Source organism: Saccostrea cucullata, unplaced genomic scaffold (assembly GCF_032062105.1).
Source record: "Saccostrea cucullata isolate Sc308-1 unplaced genomic scaffold, CSIRO_AGI_Scuc_v1 ctg159, whole genome shotgun sequence".
Taxonomy (NCBI): domain Eukaryota; kingdom Metazoa; phylum Mollusca; class Bivalvia; order Ostreida; family Ostreidae; genus Saccostrea; species Saccostrea cuccullata.
Window position 1 is genome coordinate 224,736 of NW_026936852.1, and position 23,679 is coordinate 248,414.

General features: G+C 33.7%; 1 protein-coding gene across 1 annotated transcript in view; it reads right to left on the bottom strand.

Annotated features, from left to right (window-relative positions):
- Nucleotides 1-674: 674 nt before the first annotated feature.
- The window catches only part of LOC134246731 (cysteine-rich DPF motif domain-containing protein 1-like), a 30,764-nt gene continuing 7,759 nt past the window's right edge, over nt 675-23,679 (bottom strand). The window contains exons 2-4 of the mRNA XM_062729087.1: nt 8,417-8,525; nt 8,140-8,223; nt 675-1,248 (exon numbers count right to left, since the gene is read on the bottom strand). Coding sequence (XP_062585071.1) covers nt 1,222-1,248; nt 8,140-8,223; nt 8,417-8,525 — 220 coding nt within the window. The 3' untranslated portion in view covers nt 675-1,221. The remainder of the gene's footprint in view (nt 1,249-8,139; nt 8,224-8,416; nt 8,526-23,679) is intronic.

The following is a 23,679-nucleotide window of genomic DNA, read 5'->3' on the forward strand; positions in this document are numbered from 1 at the left end:
TATTTATCTGATAAATCTGTATACCAAATTTCATCTCATTACGTGCAACCTCTGCAAAGAAAATGAACGGAAACTGCTAATAATTGGAATTTTTCTAAGTCCAAGGGACATAACTCTGTCAGAAATGGTGCGATCGTACCCAAAACAGATCTTGACCTAGATATTCCTCTGATAAATCTGTACGCTAAAATTCATTTCAGTATGTGCAACGGTTGCAAAGAAAATGAACGGAAACTGCGAATAATTGAATTTTTTCTAAGTCCACGGGGCATAACTCTGTCAAATATGGTGCGATCGTACCCAAAACAGAACTTGACCTAGATATTCTGTGATATACCTGTATACCAAATTTCATTTCAGTATGTGCAACGGTTGCGAAGAAAGTGAACGGAAAACTAAGTGGACCGACAGACCGACAGACAGCAGCAAAGCAATATGCCCTCCCTTCTTCGAAATAATTTCTCAATGTTCAAGTGACAACTTTTAATAGATAATATATTCGAAGACATCTAATTTATGAAAATATTTACCCAGTTTAAATACAGGTTCAATTATCTGCTCATATAGAATATTAGTTCATAATTTGAAAGAAGTATTCATTGTTAATTCAAAACGTTTTACATATAAAAATAAGTATAAATGTGTTTAAGATCAACAAAAGAACATGGTCGAAATTATGTTTCTGAAACAGAACTTTTAATGTTTGCAGAGCCCTACATGCTTATTTTTGGGTGCATGTAACATACTAAATGTGAACTTCACTGAGAAAAAAATATAATAAATGCGGAATAAAGTTTGATAAAGCTTTTTCTTCTTTCTTCCTGTAAAGCCCTATAGACACACAATTATGTTCCAACATCAACAGGTCTGATAAAAGAATTTTATCATTGTCTTTTTTTATGATATCAGCTTGATCTTGCAAGATATCAGAATATGCATCAGATGTTAAAGCCAGTAAAACTCCATAATTGAATCATCTGCGGATAATATCCAATCAAGGTCTTACATGACAAAAACATCAGAGATAAAATTCCAGACACGGTCAAAGTTTGCAATCTGTACTTTTTAATTTGTTTTACGGTGAATGTCAATGTTATTGCATGAAAACCGCATTCCATTGATTCTATTCCGTTTACGGTACGTGTCTCAGCTACAATTGGGTGCGATGTAGATGTAGAAATATTATACCAACAGGACACTATTCAATATCTGCTTTACAAATCACTCCTTTCTCTTCTTTGCAAGTTCCTATTTAAAAAAAACAAAGAAATTAAAAATATTCTTTTAAGAAAAAATTGAGGGGAAATCCTGCAATAAATATGCTGAAGAGTGGCTTTTGAACATTTATCCGTTAGTATAGGTCCTTAGTCTACTTATCAAACCGAATCATTATGTCTCTCGCCGTGTTCCAAAAAAGGTCTAAATGATTAAACTGATAGAGAAAAATCAAAAGTAAACATACCACCGCAAGTCTTAATCTCTGCAAATATATAGTTAAAATCTCAGATTTCTCTCCAATTTGATAAAGAAAAGATTTTCTAAAAAGTTAAACGTTGAGTAATGTTAGTTAATAATTACATAAGCCACTGATGAGCTTTGTACATACTGAGAATTATTTACAATTGGAAAACTCCCGCTGCAATTTGTTACAAATGAAAATCAAAGGAATTTGAGAAATTTTGATAATGACACCTATATCATTGTGACGATTCTATTTCCACAAGAAACTTGAGAAGATGACGAACAGAAATCGTTCAAACCCCCTAATTACTAATGATTTCTCATTTCAAAGGCTATTATCTCACTAAATAAAAATATTTAAAAAGATCGTCGCCAGTCAACTGTCAATCAAGGTCAAATGAAAAGAAGAAATCGAAAATGATTTCAGTCTTACATTTTAATTTTGATTGACAAAATCAGAATTCCATCAGCGATACAAATCGTCAGAAAACCAAAGTCAATATCCTTTCATAAAAGCCGCGCCAAGGAATCGCCAAACCCGTTAGACGAGTAGGGATTATTGACAATACAGTAATAAGCGACTGTAGATGAAAAGGGGGGATAATCAGGCCGTGTATGTATTTTTTGGAATCCAAATTAAACTTTGGGCTTTTAATCTCAGATCAAAGTAAGATCAACCTCTAATTTGGCAAGAAAAATGAAAAAGCAACCACGTCGCAGGACAAAAAGCCTTGATGGCTTTTTTGAAAGGTGTTTGCCATGTGAATTCTGATTGTGAGAAACCAAGCAACTTTCAACACCGCAAATCAGTCAATTTTGTTATTTTTTTTAATTTTGACAAGTTATAAAATGTTTAATCAATTATTCTTTTACTCTCTACATTAGCATTTTCTGCGATCCAATCAGTAAAATACAATGTATCTTCGATTTGTTTTTAAATATCTCATTGAGGTAAAAATGCAAACTTGACAATGGAAAACCAGTTTTTTCATGTTTATTTGTTGTTGTTTTTTTTAAATGCATTTTTAAAAATTACATTTGCATAAAATAGGTCGATGTTGTAATAAACGATCAACTTCTCTTTGATATTGCATATTCAAAATATATAAAGATTTAATATTTATTTGTTATGATCGCAAGTCGTTAACAAAGAACAAATGCTATAAAAGCCTGTCACACAGACACCTCTTCCATTATACGGAACGTTATGTAAAAATTTCATTTTATTTTGATAGTTCATTTCACAACCCTTCATTCCACGTTACCAAAACAATAAATACATCTTAATGAAAGTTTTATTAGCTGAGAATTGAAAGTTGACTTTTATATATGAGAAAACAAACAAGAAAAAAGGACATCGACACACGGATATTGCAGAATCTAAAAACACATTATCAAAAGGCAATGTTAAGACACTAAAATCCAGTTATTTATACATTTTGTATTATCATTCGTAATAATTAAATCAAATAAAAGAGATATCAAATCAATAAAAGATATATAGATGTAAAGTATAAAAGATTACTATAATAATCAAGCTAACGGGCTAAATGCCTTAAATAAAATTCCCAGGACTTTAGGTTTCTCTCTTGAGTAACAGTAAATAATATGGAAAATACAACCTTTCATTTTTTTCTTTTATTTTTCAGTTTTAAATCTTGTAATTCATATGCCCACATTATTTAACAAAAATAAAGAATATTTTAAAAATATATAAAATCATAAAAGTGAATTCACTTTTATTTTATTTTGTAAAAAAATATAAATTGATTTTTTTTAACCAACAAATCATAACAATTTAACAAAAAGTTCGTTATGTCTTTGCAATGACTCTTTCCTCGTTTTAGTCGATTTTTAAAAAATGAAGAAAAAAAAGATATAAATATTTTGTATACAAAACGTCTACAAACAAATCACTGTTGTTTAAATACAAAAGTATTATGCAAAATTCATTTACTTTTTTTTTACACTGAAAAGAAAATCCAACATTTATTGACCAAACAAATAAATAAAACAGATAAATATTAATTCACAACACATTCTACTAGTAATATCCACATGGCCTAACGAGAGTTACCCCTATGAAAATTGGTAACGGAAATATCATTCTTTAGAATGAGAAAAAAAATCACTCATTGCATAACTGTGTCGTATTATCCTTAAATATGAATATGAACTATTACATGTAGAAAACTGAAGAAGGACTGTGAACACCCAACCTGTCAGCAAAATAGATGATATCTAGAAAGGAAAGTGAAGAATAATCCAAATGCAACATTTAATGATAGATAATAAGAACATCGATTCTAGCAGATTCCAGCAACCATATTTATGAAAATGACAGAAAAAATACCATGATATAAAAAGCCAAACGTAGATCTCTCATTGTTAGAGAACATATGAATACATAATTCAAACTGCACTTCTTACACGTTTCTTTCTATCTTTTTATTCTTTTCTTTTCTATAGTGTTTATGTTTTAGAACTTCAAAATTACCAAAATGCACAAAAGGGGTTTTACAAGCAAGATAGATCATTGGAAAAAAATCATTTTTAGGTCAAATTGTGTTATTTTTTGAGGGGGAAGATAGTTTTCCGTGTCATCGTTTATGTTTTCCAACCATCTATGAATAAAACACCTTCTACACCTGTAGAACGTGTTTCCTTCAAGTATGTAAATGAAAAAAGAAAAAAAACTTCTATAAGCCCGTCAAACTTGATTCTAACAACCAATATCGCCCACATTAAGGCTTTTAAAGAACACTTCGTCAAAAATTTCAGTCTGAAAAACATTAAAATATAATCCATCAATCTGCAAAACATAATTGAAAGTAGACCTTGGTGAAGTTACCATTTTTCTTTGCAAATATTACATACAGAAGTTCATTGATCAGCTATCAAAAGTAGATTTGTGATACAGATCTGAATAAATTTTGGTTTTCGTGGTTTGTTGAGGTGGGTGCGTGATTTAATTGATTCCAAATTGGGAAAATGTTAAATAAATGTGCAAACAATAGAAGCATTGGAACCTTAATGAAAACTCCCAGGATTCCCAAAGTTATCAAAAATTGAAATTCTGTGATTCCTCCTATATCATGATTTTAAAAGATTTCTGTACTTTTATATGGTTTGCAAGTCACGGTGATTGGAATTTTGTTTTAATTATATAAAGCATTTTCTTGTTTTATACGCCCTTATGTTCTAACATTAATCAACATAATTATGGCAATTAAACTTTATTTTCCGTTTTGCTTTACAGAAGGTTGGAATGATGCAGCAAGCTAAACAAAAGATCCTTCGTAAAAAATGACTTAAACCAGAGAGCATGCTTGTGTTTTGATTTACTTTAAAGTTCTAAAATTTAATTTATAAAAGCCCTTCTTTAAAAGGTGTTTCATTTTTTCTGTAAATATAAATGCAAATGTGTATATTAGTACTGATGAGATCAAAATGAAATGTGCAAGTTTTCATTCATAGAGGGTATGAAAACTATAAATGCAATCAAGCGTTAATTTTAATGCATTCTGCTGATATGTACTAATTGTATCAATGCTTGATGACATTACAGTCTTACTTATATCTTAAATGCAATTGGTTGTTGATCTTTGATTTGACTTCTATCTCACTGTTTCCTCATAGCAAATTTATTGTACTTACTTAGAGGCATTCCAGATTTATCATAAGGGTTAGAAGTACAATATTTAACTTACAATAATCAAAGCTAACATATTTAACTATTCCATTTTTAATAATAATTTAAATAGTTTACTTAATTTGCTTTTTAACAGAATAAACAAAGGATGTATTTCAACATTCATTCGCAAACGGTTTAACGTGTAATGTGTCACGTCAAAAAATCAGTGATATGTTTAAATGTCTTTTCCTTGCAAGATTCACAAAGCAAGTCAATGAAAAACTATTTTTTATTTGCGACCAAGGTTAGTTATATTTAACTACTTAAAAACGCTTGCGCTTTCATTACGGTCCGCGATAAGCCGGGCTCTGCATCATGCTTGAGAGTCATTTATCACAGAAGACCACGTGACAGGACTCTGACAATTTGCTGACATCTGTCAATGATTCATACGTCAGACCAAGTTTCTTAAAAATCATCAGTTGTTTAATTTATTACTTCAAAAATGTTATTGAGCAAAGCGAGATAACTCGAACTTTTTTTTTTATTATTAGTTTTATAATTCAGTTTTATTTTTATTATTATTAATTTGTTAATGAGTAAAATATTATTGTCCTGACTCAAATATCTCCTATTTATTTTTTAATGGAATTGATCGTTGTACGTTATCTTAACCCTTTTCTTTTTTAATGACTTCACAACTATTGAACATAAATATTAAGCATGGAGATTAAAAGTTTCTTTCATGAGCATCTTGAAAATATTTAATTTTAATATATAAAATCATTATCATTCTTAACTATAAACCACAAAACATGTGATATTCATTAATGTAATAAAGCATTTTTTCTGACCTTGTATATTTCCAAATTTGTATTTAATTGTCAAAAAAGTTCCTGAATGCCACCGGGATAGTTAATACTGCGATTTATACCAAGAAAATCTCATTTATCACTCTAATTATAGAAATGGCATTCCTATATAACTACTGCTTACATTTTAGGAATTAGAATTTGAAAGACAAAAAAATGCTATAAATCTAAACATCGATTGACTTTGATTATCAAATATGCTTCGGTTTAGTTCGCTGCGTGATCGGGGGATGGTGGGTTTGAAGCTCAATCGTGTCTTCATAAAATATATAAAAAAAAATAAAAAAAAATAGCTAGCAACGGTTCATTAGCACTTTGAAGTGAAAAGTGTCACATCTTTCGGGCGAGACTTTAAAAACAGTGGCACACAAGTCTTCATTGTTCAGTGGCCCAAAATGCCGAGTTAACGTCTAAATACACAAGCCCTTGTTACAACGCACTTCGAAACAATTTTCAAAGTGTGTTAAATTTGGGACATAGGTAACGCACTTTTAAAAAAAATATTTCTTTTCAAAGTGCATTAATATTGACCATATTAACGCATTTTGAAAAAAATGTGATGAATTGGTCAATATTCCAGCAAATATATGATGTTCGTCTTTACAAAAGAAAGTTTGGGGGCTAAACACCCTAGCACCACGCCACCCCATCCCCGTCTCCGACGAATTATGTAGGTCTGATGGTGATGGCATTGAACATAAATGGATTTTCAATTTTCAAAGAACCAAAATTCAATGCACTAAGGACTTCATTACACTTTTTACTGCATTTAGAATTTTACGGGGTTTTTTAATATCAATTTTAAGCTACATGTACGAGAAATGCGACAAAATGGGGTCACAGTTTGTACGCTCATAAAAAAATAATTTTCCTTGATAAAATGATGATCTTTTATAGTTATTTTATTGACATGAAAAATATTTCTGAAAATTACGATTGGTCTTTCTTATCATTATTGATTTGTATTAAGAAGTATGAAAAAATAATTATTTATGCACCTTATACAATTTTGTTTTGTATTGTACTTGATTTTATAAAGGTACTTTGGCCAACATATTGTTAGTTGGCAATTGTTGCTTAAATCAGTGATACGGTCCCTTGGTCTATTTTCCGTAATATCAAGGGTGCATTTTTTCCAGGAAATACTATCTCAATATTTAATCTTTTATAGTTACCTAATGTCATACCAGTTTTGTAAATACATATATTTGAGTAGGAAAGATAAAGAGTTGGGGTCTTCAACCTGTCTTCATCTTGTTCTCGATGGGGGTAAACCAATTCACCACCTTTTCGAAAGAAATATTTAAAAAAAACAAAACAAAATAATACAGTCTACATGTATTACTAAAATCTCAGTCCATTTTTTGAATTTTATACAATTTTTTTTTTCGAAGTGCGTTCAGTGTCTCAATGATTTAATAATTGATGTACACTCTTAACGCACTTTGATTTTTTTTTCCTAAGAGCGTTGGTTTAGTCCCAAAATCAACATATTTTGAAATTGTTTTTCAAAGTGCCTTGATTTAGTCCCAATTTTAACGCACTTTGAAATTTTTTTCCAAAGTGTGTAATTTTTTCAAAGTCCGTTGCCACAATAATGCTTATTTTTAATTAAAGATAACACTGATGATCAGTATATTGGCTGAGAAAGATTATATTTTACTAGTAATGGGTCATTTTCAGGCAGGAGTTAAAATATTTAAAAGGCTTTTGTAACAGGTAATCTTAATATCTTTTCCTTCAAAAATGCAAATTTTTTGACAGTCAATATTACTACAGAAATTTATTAGAAACAAAGAGATGGTTATCTTTTGACATGACATGAAATAACTGTTACCCCTTGGAATAAAAATGGGTCTTCAAAATTGTTTAATGCAAATATAAACATGTATAGTGGATGAAAATTGCGTATATTATCTATTATCTAAGTCGGGAGAAAAAATTCTTGGAAAAAAAATCGGCAATGTTTCTTATCCTTCTTACATTAAAATTTCATTACATTATATTCATTTCAAATTCTCTTCAGCTTGATATTGCCTTTACATACACTGTGGAAAGATAGATAACCCTTATTGAAAATACATGTTGAAGAGATTTTTTTACAATTCTAGAAAATAAAAAGAAAAAAAATATTCAACTGAAAGACGATTACACAAAAAAGTTAAATCTCACCTCAATTATCTCCTTTGGGAATTCTTTCATGTTTCTTTTTACACAAGTTAGGCAAAAGCGTTTAGTGTAAAATAAACTGCAACCCTGAAAAACAAAACAAGTAACATGCACTCAGGGAATTTTCTGTACATTGTAGTTTGATTTATTTCCAACTGCTAAATTGATCTTTTTTTCGGTGAAATGTGGCCATTTAGTGATATCGCTCTTTTTAAACTTACAGGTTTGATATTTTTAATTTGACATGTAAGATATTATTATTAATTATATCTACGAGTACCTGTGACAGACATACTCTGGCTCCACAAATACAACAGCTAGACCCCAATGTAATCATTCCTCCATCTGCACTGAAAGGATCCTTAACAACAAATGCTTCCTCCATCAATCTATGTATAAAATGTATACTGTGAAATCACTAATTTTCGTGGGGGATATAGTTTTGTTTTCGAGGTATGAAAAGACCCACGAATTCATGTCCACCACGAAATGTAAAATTTTGCATGTTATGTAGTCAACCTTTTTTAATCCACGAATTCAAATCCTAACGAACCAAGAGTTTTTCCTCAAACAACGAAAATTTGACCCCACGAAAATATGTGATTTTACAGTATCACAAATATTTATATCAATCTATATATAAAATGACTATGTATATGACAAATGTTCCCTCTATCAATCTATATATAAAATGTTTATCACAAATTTTGTTCTCTATCAATATTTGTATAAAATGTTTATCACAAATGTTTACTCTATCAATGTATGTATAAAATGTATATCACAAATATTTCTATATCAATCTCTGTATAAAATGTATATCACTAACTTTTTCCTCTATCAATCTCTGTATAAAATGTATATCACAAATGTTTCTCTGTCAATCTTTGTATAAAAATTAAATATCACAAATGTGTTCTCTATCAATCTTAGTATAATATATAAAATGTATATCACAAAAGTCATCTCTATCAATCTATATATAAAATGTATATCACAAAAGTCATCTCTATCAATCTATAAATAAAATGTATATCACAAATGATTCCTCTATTAATCTCTATATAAAATGTATATCACAAATGTTTCTCTATCAATCTATGTATAAAATGTATATCACAAAAGTCATCTTTATCAATCTATATATAAAATGTATATCACAAATGTGTTCTGTGTCAATATTTATATAAAATGTTTATCACAAATATGTTCTCTATCAATTAATCTATATCTAAAATATATATCACAAATTCTTTTCCTGTCAATCCACAATACAACATAATTTTTTTTTCAGTTTACACTTTTTTATAAACCGTTTTGCAATTAATAAAAGTAAACTACACCAATTTATATTATAACATATAACATAGGTTAAACAAGAAGCCCACAGGCCTTATAGGTCACCTGAGTATCATGTAATAACCACCAGTTCCCACAGGAACCACCGACCCTGGGCCATATACTTCAAAATTTTGGAAATTTTATCATAAATTTTATTTCATCATAAAAGGTTGATTAAAACCAAAGAGCAGATTTCAAAGCATTAAATTATTTTTAGACTAAGTACCCCCCTCCCCCTGGTACCCCTGACCCATGGGCTCTGAAATTAATTATTTTGGAAGAGGCATGTTCCTTCATCATAAATATGTACTAAGATCATTGGCATAAATACCAAGGAGCAAAGGAAAAGATTTTCACCTGTTCATGCATTTTCACTGACATAAGAGCCCTGCCTTAACACCAGAACCCCTGATCCAGGGGCCCTGAAATTCACAAATTGGGAAGAAGCATCCTTCCTCATCATAACTATGTACATAGTTCATTGTTTTAATACCCAGGAGCAGAGAAGATTTTTAAAGAATTTATGTATTTTCAATACATAATCAATACAGTCTGGCCCTAACACCAAAACCCCAGGTTCCATAAAATTCACAATTTTTAAAGAGACACTCTTGGTTCAAAATAATCATGTACTTAGTAAGTTTATTTAATACCCAGGAGCAGAGAAGAAGATTTTTAAAGAATAAATGTATTTTCACTATATTATCAATAGAGCCCCACCCTAACACAAGAACCCCCAACCCAGGGGCCAGGATATTCACAATTTTTAAAGAGAAATTCTTGTTCATCATAACTTTGTACTTGGTTACTTTATTTAATACCCAGAAGCAGAGAAGAAGATTTTCAAAGAATTTATGCATTTTCACTTTATAATCAATAGAGCCTCATCCTAACACCACAACCCCTGAACCTGGGGCCATAAAATTCACAATTTTGGAGGAGGCACTCTTGGTTATCATAACTTTGTACTCAGTTAGTTTGTTTAATATCCATGAGCAGAGGATTTTCAAAGAAATAATGCATTTTCAATATATAATCTATATAGCCCCGCCCTAGCACTAGAACCCCTGACCCTGGGGCCATGAATTTCACAATTTTGGTAGAGGACTCAATACTGATCACAATAATGCCAACAGTTTGACTGCTTGATGTCCAGGAGTAAAGAAGAAGATTTTTACAGATTGCATTAATTTTAGTGGTTTTGGCCACAACCCTCAGGCCCCAGGGGGGCAGGGGCCATGAATTTCACAATTTTTGTTCCCTTTCACCTATAGATGCTATATGCAATTGTTCCAGAGAAGAAGCTGAAAATGTTCAAAAGTTTACGACCGACTGACAACAAACGACGTGCGACAGACGATGACAGATGAAAACATATAGAAATAGGTCATGTTAATTTGCTCAGGTGACCTAAACAAGAGGCCCATGGGCCACATCGCTCACCTGAGAAGCTTTGACCATTCTGTTCTTTACCAGATTTCCCCCTCGTCATACATAATGCATCCCCACCCTACCCCACTGATCATAATTTAGACATTTTGAAATCTACACTACCCCATGATCCTTCCATGGGCACATAGCTTTTTTTGCCCAATGGTTCCTGAGAAGAAGATTTTCAAAGATTTTTCCTATATATTTCTATATAAAACTTTGATTCCCCATTGTGGCCCCACCCTTCCCCCGGGGGTCATGATGTGAACAATTTAGAATCTACACTATACCAGGATGCTTCCACATAAGTTTCAGCTTTTCTGGCCCAGTGGTTCGTGAGAAGAAGATTTTAAAAGGTTTTTCCTATATATTTCTATGTAAAACTTTGATTCCCCATTGTGCCCCCCCCCTTCCCCCGGGGGTCATGATGTGAACAATTTAGAATCTGCACTATACCAGGATGCTTCCACATAAGTTTCAGCTTTTCTGGCCCAGTGGTTCTTGAGAAGAAGATTTTCAAAGATTTTTCCTATATATTTCTATATAAAACTTTGATTCCCCATTGTGGCCCCACCCTTCCCCCGGGGTTCATGATTTGTACAATTTAGAATCTACACTACCCCAGGATGCTTCCACATAAGTTTCAGCTTTAATGGCCCAGTGGTTCTTGAGAAGAAGATTTTTTAATGACCGAACCCTATTTTTGTCTTTTCTTGATTATCTCCCCTTGCGAGGGGATATGTCCCTTCATTTTAACAATTTAAATTCCCCTTCACCCAAGAATGCTTTGTACCAAGTTTGGTCAAAATTGGCCCAGTGGTTCTTGAGAAGAAGTCGAAAATGTGAAAAGTTTACAGACGGACAGACAGACGGACGGACAGACAGACAGACGGACGGACGACGGACAAAATGTGATCAGAAAAGCTCACTTGAGCCTTCGGCTCAGGTGAGCTAAAAAGCTTCACTTCTTAAATGTATCAAAATATTTGAGCAAAGAAAAAATATGTATCAAGATATATTATACTGGTAAGGCCATAATAAATAAACTGCTAGATTCTCATCCGATTTTTTTTAAAAATCGAGGCGGGCGGGCGGCTTTTATTTTATATTTTATATTTTTTCAATTTTGCAGATTTTTTATTGACCTGGTCAATCGGTGTAATTTTATCTACAATACCCGAATAAAAGTCATAGTAAAGTTTCAATTATCTCTTACTTCACATCATCACCAATCTTTTTCAACCAATGACCCTTGTTTAAAATAATTTCGCATGTATTACAGCAATTAACATCTTTTCAGCTGTCAAAATCATGTCAACTTTCGCGGGATTTAAAACGAAAGTAGAATGGTAGATGAATACCGATCCCGATCAGAATTAAGATAAAGAAAAACAGAAATAAAAAAAATCGAGGCGGGGGTATAAAATCGGGGCGGGCGGGGATGAGAATCTAGGAATATTTTTATTATGGCCTAATAAAAGGACTAAACAAAGACCTTGGAGAAACAAAAGACCTACTGATTGATCTGGATACGAACAACAAAGACGTCGAGAATATGTGGCAAACATTCAAAACCATCCCATTCAACAGCCTAAAATATAACGTACCAACAAAAATGATAAAATCCAACAATAGGCTCCCATGGATCAACCACAAAATCAAAAAGATGATCAAGAAGAAACAAAACCTGTACAACCAAGCAAAAAGAACAGGGTCATGGACAAACTATAAACACCACCAAAAAGAATGCAAAAGACAAATCAGGAAAGCAGAATGGAACTACATAAATACAGCAATCCTGGAAGGCATGGATAAGAACAACTCGAAACCATTCTGGAAATATGTTAAATCTCGCAAACAAGATAACATCGGAGTAGCACCCCTAAAAGATAAAGGGCATTTAATCAATGACAGCAAAGAAAAAGCAAAGATCCTTCTAAGACAATTTTCATCAGTCTTCACAAAGGGGAAAGTAAAAACAATGCCCTTGACAAACATCAACCTAAAAACAGGAATAAAAAGAATCATCATCAGAGAAGAAGGTGTGGCAAAACTGCTTAAAAACATCAATCCATCAAAAGCAGCCGGACCCGATAACATCCCAAATAGAGTCCTGAAACAATGTGCAGACCAAATAGCACCAATATTGTCGATTATATACCAAAAATCACTAGATACAGGGGAATTACCAAAAGACTGGCTCAGCGCAAACATATCGTGTATCTTCAAAAAAGGGGATAGACACGCAGCTGAAAACTACAGACCAGTCTCCTTAACATCAGTACCCTGCAAGCTACTAGAGCATATCATATGTCGACAAATGATGAAACATTTGGAATGCAACAAAATATTAACATCCTTGAACCACGGCTTCAGGTCCGGATATTCCTGCGAAACCCAACTCGCTGTAACCATACACGACATGTTACTATCCTACGACAAGGGTCATCAAGTAGACGTAGCAATCCTGGATTTCTCGAAAGCATTCGACACTGTTCCCCATGATAGACTCCTACACAAACTCAATCAATACGGAATAAGAGGAGAAATCCATGACTGGTTAACAAACTTCCTAACAAAAAGGACAATGAGAGTCCAGTTAGATGGAGAATACTCGGACGACACTAGCGTGGAATCCGGGGTACCACAGGGAACAGTACTTGGACCCATACTTTTTCTCTGCCATATAAATGATCTCCCTGACGCAGTAAAATCTTCAGTTAGGCTTTTTGCCGACGACTGCCTTTTGTACAGGGAAATTAAATCACCCAAAGATCAAAACCTACTACAAAACAACCTCCAAAAACTGGAACAGTGGGCATCTGACTGGGGTATGAGATTTAACGCAAAAAAATGCTATATACTAAGCATACGTAGAAAAATAAACAGCCAATACACCCTTGAGAACCACACCTTGGAACAAGTGGCATCAAATCCCTACTTAGGACTACAAATACAAGAAGACCTGAAATGGAAAGAACATATAAACAACATCTCAAATAAAGCCAACTCCACCCTAGGCTTCCTAAGAAGGAACTTACAACACTGTCCAAGGGAATGTAGAAAGATTGCATATATAGCACTAGTGAGATCCATAATGGAGTATGGAGCTGTCATCTGGGATCCATACACCAAACAAGAATCAACACAAGCTAATTCAGAGAATTCGTGTCCCCCGCTTAGGGAAAAAGTCGGCTCCCCCTGACTGAATTTGTAGAATTATTAAATGTATACATGTATACTGAAGCAAATAAAATACATGTATGTCAATATGCATATAAAGATTTGATTGCTTATTTTTCATTATGTGTATAGAAGATTTTTTTAAATGGAATTTTTATCACACTGTAATGATGATTTTATAACCTCATAAATTTTTCATTTCACATGCTGAATACTATCATTTAGTAAAAAAAACAGAAAAAAAAGTATTTAAAAAAAAAAGGAAAGGTTCGACCGTGATTCGATCCCGGGACCTCTCACACTTGAAGCGAGAGACATAACCACTAGACCACGGAATCGCTGTATATTCAGGGAAGTATATGCAGAAGTGAAGTCACATACATGTATATATTCATGTTTTCATGTTCGGTATTCTCAAAATTTTACACAATCCATGGTGTTTGATTTATTTAGCCTTTATTAAACAGTTCTAATAGATGTAATAAGAACATAAAGTCCGCCGAGAACCTGTTTTATACGCAATAACTCTCCTTCATGCCCCTGCGCTAAAAATAGCGATATGTAAAACTATAAATACTAATAAAACAAACGGGGCGGGGCACTTTGAGAGGGGCAAGAGACGTCTTAGGGAGTTCTGATATAAAATTACATTGCATAAGCTCAAAATCTTCTTGAAATATCGCCCGGAAATAATAGTATTACACACAGACAGAATGTATAAATTTACGACCTTGAACTTTGACCTTTTGACCTCAAAATCAATAGGGGTCTTCATTAGGCCACAGGGAGTTGTTATGTAAAATTTCATTGCAATAGCTCAAATGGTTCTAGAGATATCGTGTGGAAACGAAAGTGTTTTAACAGACAGAATTTGCTTATTTATGACCTTGACCTTTGACCTTTTGACCTCAAAATCAATAGGGGTCTTCTTTAGTCCACAGGGAGTTGCTATGCTAAATTTCATTGCAAAAGCTCAAAGGGTTCTCGAGATATCGTGTGGAAACGAAAGCGTTACACACAGACAAAAAGACGGACGGACGGACGGACAAACCCAAATTAATATCCCCCACTTTTCAAGCGGGGGACAAAAATTAGAATCCATCCAAAGAAGAGGCGCAAGATTCATAACCAAAGACTATAAATCAAGGGAAGAGGGTACAATGACAAAGATGCTTAAAGATCTCGACCTTCCCTTATTACAAACCAGACGCCAACAACAACGTCTAATCTTTTTTTACAAAGTGGTTGAGGGGCAGATACCAGCTATTAAATCAGACCAATATATAAAATTCCAAAAACCGAAAAGAAACATCAGACCGAAAGTGTACGAGGACTATCAAGTGACAAATATTATAAGTAATAGGATCAGGAATAACAGCCGTGCAGTTGAGATACTTGATACAAAGACAGACCAACTGAAGAATTCACTCTTTGTACGCACAGCTGTAGACTGGAACCACCTGGAAGAGAAAGCGGTCCACGCCCCAAAGCTAGAAAGCTTTAAGTCGGCGATAGAACATCTTCGCGACTAAAGCGCCCTCTATCCGTCCAGAGTTTCCGAAAACCAAATATTTCTATCAGTCATTCGGACTGATGACTTAATGCGTTCTACCGGTCCGAAGCATATTCTATCAGTCCGAATAAGTTTTAGAATATACAGTGTAAATTTCTTAATTATCACATGTAATTTTTAAAAATTGGCATTGAATATGTAAAAATTTCCATGGCTCACCAACACTGATTGGGATACCAAGGTTATGCAACTTATAAATTTTTATAATTCAAGCATGGCACCAGCCCACACCAGGTTTGTGGCAGCTTATCAGCCCCAAGTAAATGTTGGGGAAAAGAAACAACTAATTATTTTTAAAAAAGTTAATTCTTGAAAAAGAAAATTTTATTAAGGTTTCTACTTTCTAGAATTCTTTTTAAAATTTAAAGTTCAATTCTCACTTGTAAAATTGAATTATATATAAATAGCAGTTGTGATAGAAATTCAAAATAGAAATAAATTTAAAATTATCTTTACGTTTTCTCAGTGGGCACTGCACTTCATGACCTATATACTGCATGTGTTTACCATAAACAGAGGAATGGAGGAAATTCGGATTAGGAAAAAAACGATCGTTTTTGGAAGTAAATAAGTCAAGTAGAACTGCAAAATGGATAAGATTATGGATATTTACAAAGATTAGGAGCTTGCTGCATTGAAAATTTTCATTTATGAAGGCATTGCAATAGATCAGAGTACAATAAATTAATCAGGACAAGCCCTCACCACAATCTGACAATCGGTCACACGGACCGATACTATAGTGAATTTCATCGGACATTTCGATTTTCTATCGGTTTTGCCGGTAGGACCGATAGTTTTCGGAAACTCTGCCGTCACATCAAAGCCCAACGGGGTTACTGTGATGTAACAATACAGATACAGATACAGATAATTAAATCTTTTTTTGTATTGATATTAACATAACATATCTTCACAAATAAGAATAACTTATTCAAAATTGTGTGTTTGTTGTAAAATAAAATTATTCTGCACATGAAACCTTAATTATTTAGGGTTTCAAATTTATATTTAGCATATACATGTATTTATTTTGTATATTAAACCCAAAGTTTTAAGTAAACAAAGAAAACATAAGTTGGAATTTTTTAGGTGATGTTTTGATATTTCTTCAAAAGTATCCTGGCATATGAATATCATCCTAGTGAGTCACATACAATGGATATTATCGATATCTCTATATAGCCTGTCAGCTCCATCTCGCAAGTCAGGGGTCCTGAGTCAACATGTTGCTGTTAGACCCCTGGCATATTTCATTCAGTATCACAAAATCACAGTAAATTAAAAGTAATCATTTTCCTACCACAATAATATTTAACAAAACTATGACATTTGAATTTTTGGGAGTTGAACTATGTTCAGACTCCCTAGGCTGTCACGCAGTTTCTAGCGCAGTAATTTTACAATGAATTATATCGCGGCTGTCGTGCTGTTTCTGTGTCGCCCAATTTACTCCCCTGTGATATTCAATACAAACTCGCACCAGTCTATATAAACTCGAAGAAGCTTCCGCAATAAAAATAGTCCATCTCATTTTTCTGAATTAATCTAATTTTCATAAATGATTTGAAAGTAAATGAAAAAGAATTTTATTTAACTTAATTTGAAAAGCATATTTTTGTCATCTCTCTTGAGAAATAACTCGTAAATTTTGATTTCCGTATGAAAAAAAAGTCCCGTCATTTATCATTCGGCAATCCTCGGCTGACTCCTGTACGCTGCATAACAAAAAGTGCGAGGTCATCAAAGGAGCAACAACTGGTCTAACTGGTTTGACAATGACGCGATTGTCTAAATATAGAGATGTAAACAAAGACGTAAGGTCAAAGGAACGTTTAACCGAACTTCTTTCAATTTGTTTCAGCAATAAAGAGACAGAACAACGTTACTTTTTAAAAAAAAAAATACTATGGAAAATATCACTGTCAGACATTTATTTGCTCTGACAAGTAAAATGATCTGTTAGACTGGAAAATGTTTGTCAGACCAGATACATCTCATTTTTTACGTGGGTAAAGGGAAAAAAATAATAGCATTAAAGTTTGTTGATATTCGAATCTCACAATTTCAAAAGACATTAAATTTACATCCTTTATTTCATGAGTTTATCAGCATTCAATTGGTCACGTGTACAACACCAAATCTGAACTTGAAAAATGTGTATGTACTTGCATTGCAGTATTACCTTATAAAATGTATCATTTGATTTTATTATATAATTAAAACAGTTAAAATTAATGAATAAATGCGTATGCACGGACACAATGGTATAATAATCCCAATGATCGATCTGTGAGAAAGATCGTTCCTCATGATTACAACTGTTTTTTTTCTTGTAGTAGCTCGTTAAACTATGTCTGATTTTTAATTACATTTGAATCAAATCAAAATCACAAACTTTAAGTGTCACTCGCGTGGCGCAGTTGTTAAAAGAGTTTGCTCTAGAGATTCAAAGTAAGGTGTTAATTGATCCTTACGTCGTAGGTTCGAATCCTGTGGGATGCATTTAAGGAATAACTGTCTTATTTTTCAGATTCATGAAGTGATCAATGGATTGGCTTGTGTGATAATTTGCATAAACGCCGAAGGCGTTTATGCATAAAATCATCACACAAGCCAATCCATTGATCATCTTCATGAATTCGAAAAATCTGACAGTTATTCCTTATATTTACATGCTTTGATTCCGCCAATCCACGGGCTCCAAGCCTGTTTCTCTCTAGGTGTTGTCCCGCCTTGCACGTGGTTTTTTTTTGGAACCGCGCCAAAACATTCATGAGGAAATCAATTACATTTACAATTGGTAATTTTATCTCGGACAAAGACATTGGAAATGTAAATATTTGGAGATAAACTCTTTTGATGAGACCATATAAACTGAAATCCTATGTCGCAGTATGTGCTTGCATAAAACGATCCCTCACTACTCAATGGTTTTGAGTGCCATGTATGGGTAAAAATTTGTAGACTTACATGTAGCTAGCTCCATCGACAAGTGGTAGTTTCTCAATATAATTGAAAAATTATCGAACGCAAAACAAACAAAATGTAAAGTATTCAGATACTTACTTCTATATAGAAATTACTTGAAATGAAATTTAAAATTATGGAATAACAAAACTTGATGATTAAGTTATAAAGATAGATACATTTGATAAAATATATAAGCACGGAGTTTTATAAAAATTAATTATTATGTCCGAAAAGAATCATTCATACCAAAAGAGAATAGCAAATACTTATTTTAATCAGAGGAAGAAAAATGACAATCTAGTGTCTGCATGGTGATGGTAACATCATAAATAAAGAGCATTTGTTTGTTTGTTTGTTTGTTTCTTGGGACCAAATATCTTGTACACATTCTAAAGAGAGTAGGGGCGTTTGATTCAAATGCTTCAGAAATATAAGGGTTGTGTTTGAGTTTGAGTAAGAAATGGTACTGAAAGAAGTTTGAAACCTACCCACAAAATAGTATTTTCGAGTTTGGAAAAAAATTTTTTTGGTGGTGGGGGTTGTTTGTTTGGTTTGGTCAAATTGTTGAGGTAAGAATTAGAAAGAATAAATCCAGAACTAATTTAAAACTTAACTGTTCGTGCGCAATAAATATACAGTTTTTTCAATGGATGGCACTGTAGCTCTCCGGTCTGTCAAAATCTTTTTTCGGACAGCTACAGTTCTGCACCTAATTTAAGAGCAGTCCCATGATCTTGGCTATTCAAATGCAATAGAATTTTTTTTAATGTTTCATGTTGTATCTCTAACAAATCAGTTCTAGCTGACTTGAATCTGAAAGCATGAAACTGTTCCTATTAGTCCATGAGCCACTGGGGGTGGTTGGTACCATTTTGGGTGAATAAACTTTATTGTGATATTTGGTAAGGTATACCCCTAACTAGTAAGAAAATCTATGATAGCATCAAATCCGTTGTGGCTTCAATGCTGGAGACAGAATTATTGCCCTTAATTTGTTCAAATTTTGTATCTTGAGCTGAATATATTTGCAACCTGCATAGTATTTGTCACACAGTCACCAACCGTGATAGAAAGTTCTACTAGAATGTGCAATAAGTCAGAGATATGAGGATGACTACGTTAAAAGAGCATAAACTGAGTTACTGGCCGTGATTCTAACAAAACTTGTATATTTTTGCAACTTTTATTCAACAATTACCTCATAATTCTGTATAACGAACAAGATAAGTTCCAAAGCACATATATATTAAGACAAATGATTGTGCACATGTGTTGCTTAAGTTTTGATGTGAAAAATGTTAAACAAATTAACAGCATTACTTATAGGAGAGCATACAAGTGTCCATTATCACCATGCAGGTTTAGCTTGAGATTAAACACTTTACATAAAGGCTCTACTTAAGACCTGACATACTCACAATATATCATTATCATCATTACGAATCATTTTCATTAGCAATGTCCTCTGTTTTCATTCTCTTTCAGTTCATGGTCTGATTTGTGAGGTGATTCTCGATTTTCACATTAAGCAAGATTAAACATATCAGTGCAGTTATACGTGCGTAAGTCCATTTATCATATACACTCACATTTCGGCAATGCACATTTTTATACAGTTACAGGCTAACAAATCAAATACTGCCTCAGGAGCTGACTGAAGGTCCATCCAATATATACACTACTACATGATGTACACCCCCTGCCTTTTCCATCTTCCATCTTCCATCCTCTTCCAACTGGACTAGAAGGTACTTCAGGATCCTGCCAAAGACACCATATTGATGCCTGGTAATTTTCTCTCAGGCAGTTCTTCAAACAGTCTAAGCAGGGTCCAAGCTGGAGGCTCTCTATCTACCCCTTTTTAGCACAAAATATTAGTATCTTAGTTCATTCACCGTTCTGGTTGATGCCTTTGGAGCATATAGATGGAAGTAAATGCTTCTAACTTGGTCATCAAATCTTCAGAGACGTACCATCCCTTCCCTAGCTCTTGGAACATTTCTTGTATATCTACCAGTCATCAGTTTCAATGCACTTGCTTTTCCTTTCCCAGAAAATGCATTTACAGTATCACATCCAGTGAAGGAGTGCAAACCCACTAGTGCCCGACATGCTTCAGTTCTGATGCTGGTGGCAACTTTGTTTATGCCAACCAGTCTAGTGTGAGTTTTACTCCCAAATTTCATGAACATCGGAACTTCAACCTTGTCACTGAATGCCAATGCCATGATGAAAACATCAGAGTTCTCAAGAAAGATTTTTATGACACTATAGCCCTGCCTTGCTGCATGAAGAAGTAGGCGTCCATCTACCTCTTCTTGCAGGCTCTGGAGATCAGCTATCTTCTCGTGGACTTGATATGTTATTCTATAACATTTTTCTATCAAGTTTGCATAGAGAACCTTTCCATGCAGCCTTTCTTTAAAACCTGGCTTCATCCATATGCATTCATTCACAAACAAAACTTGATGATGCTATTTTTGTTGTTAATCGTGCTCAAGAAACTGCTCTAGTCTACTATTACTTCTGCTACTGACGACTTGAGTGCAGGTAATGTTCTGAAGTTGATGACCATCTTCTCTCTTTCGAACTCATCTCTCGCTGTTCTTGATGAGTTTTCTATGTACGTGTCAGGAACAACTTCTATCTTGTCACTGTTCACTCCGGTCCTTAGTACCACCTTGAAAACACCGTGTGTGCAATATCCCCGAATATAATTTGATCACCTTTCACCTTCTGAACTAAACTCATCCCGTCAATCAGGACGCAGAATTTTGTAACAGTTGTTTAGCTTCAGAAACATTCTTCTGAAACGCTGCTGCAAATGCAGCTTTGCTTGTCTTTCGTAGCATCCAATCTGGTGTGGATAGAGCTTACGACAACGGTCCTAGTGGGTACGAAATAATATCTTCCATTTGTATGTTACGACTTTGTGTCATCACAATTATCCGACCAAACAAGTTTCTGACAGCTTTCAAGATTGCTACGCATCCACTTGATCCCACCTCCTGCTTTTGACTCCAATTGCTGAATGTTTAAGTCTTTGCGTCTAAATCGGGTCATGGAACTTTATATCTGGTGGATCTGCTCCCAGTCTTTCATTTCTGAAGTTCATATAAGACTCTTCATCAATCTGATAAGCAATGCAACAAGTGTGTTGTTATTTCTCTCAGTACAACCCTGGCAGTTGATATGCTAACAAGATCCCTCTTCCCTGCTAAAAAGTTGACCCATTCCTTTATCGACAATTGCTGACACAGCCTAGTCCTCCCTCTGAATTCTTGGAGGTTGCAATGCTGTATGAGATACACCTGATAATTTTTCTCCATCCATGTGTCGTCGAAGTCCTAGAAAGGAACTTCGATACTCTGCAGTTATATTGTAGTGTTTAACAGCTGCTGCTTTCAAACCAAAGCGAGCTGGCTGTTCCACAAGGTGTCTGTGTGTCTTTACTTATGGTGATCTCTGTGGTCTGATCCACAGGAATTCGTCTAAAAGGTTTACTAGCAGAAATTTGCACTGTAAATTGTCCACTTGGGAAGGCTTCATACACACAATGATGACTTTCCCTTAGATTTGTCATCTGAGCAAAATATGGGGACAGATTCTAATTCACATAAGTTTATCATATTCGAAACACCAGGGGATAAGATTGCATACAGTACAGCGTAGAGATGCAGGTTCCAATTTCCTTTACGTGACGCACGAAGGAGACCAAAAATGATACGGAGATAATCAGGATAATGTTTAGAAAACGTTATGTCTTTTTGACCTTATGGCCTTGATCTTATGCCATATTGACGTGAAGGGTCTGTTTCACACATCCTTTTTCATAAATACCCAAATTTATTTTTTTTTATCAAAATGCTATAATAGTGTTATATCTATTTTAAGTAAAGAATATGCGCTCAGAGTAAATCAAGAGAATTTTTCTTTAATTTTTATTTTTACGGTAGGAATAAAATTTAATATGAAATCAAGTGATATAAATTTGTTACTGAAATAAGGTTTTTAAATGCTAATAAGTGAATAAAATTCTTTAGATGTTTTTGATGCGAAAATTTTCACAATTGTAATTTCTTTCAGCTGATTAAAATATCAAAACTGTATATTCCACTTTTTATGTCATGGGTATAATTATATTCATATATAATTTAAAGGGCTCATTAAAGAGCCAATATTGAATAATTATTGAAAAAGGTAATAGCATGGTCTGCATATAAAAGAATTTTCTAGAAAATGTCATTCGAAATAAGATAGAAATTGCGTATTGAAAAAAACCACCTTCTCCTCTCATAGACACAGCTAAGAGAACGAACAATATTTGAGGGTGTATATAAATGGTTGATACATCATTAAAGCCACAAATAATTGGATGCTATCATACATTTTCTGAAGGTAGAGATGCATGTCCTTAAAAAAATAACTATGAATATTATTCACCCGGGATGGTACCGATACCGAAAAATTCATTGCCTGGCTCACATGGACTATATACTTCCCGTGAGATCTTTCAGAAAACAATGTTCAACTCCCATGAGTACTTTCAGTACTTTGATTTTATTATACCCCCCACTTGAAAAGCGGGAGGGTATAGAAATTGGTATGTCCGTCTGCCCGTCGGTCTAGCTGTGGGGTACCCATCTCTTATCCGCAGCTCCTCTCATACCACTGAATTGAATTTTATGAAAATTTCACAGAATCTTTATTACATATTGCCATTCTGCATCTCCTATTTTACTTTTTTTTATCTCTTATCCACAACTCCTCTCATACCACTGAATGGGATTTTATGAAAATTTCAGAGAATCTTTATTACATACTGCCATTGTGCATCTCCTATTTTACTTTATTTTTGTTTTCCCACAACAAAACATGCACACTGCCATTATATTCATATGGGAGGCGGGGGTATCATTTAGTGAGCTCATTGCCCACAGTACAGCTAGTTATGTTCCCCAAACGAAGTTGGAGAACATATTGTTTTTACTCTGTTTCTTATTATTAAGGTCTTCCGTCTTCACGGAAGACCTTATAGTGAT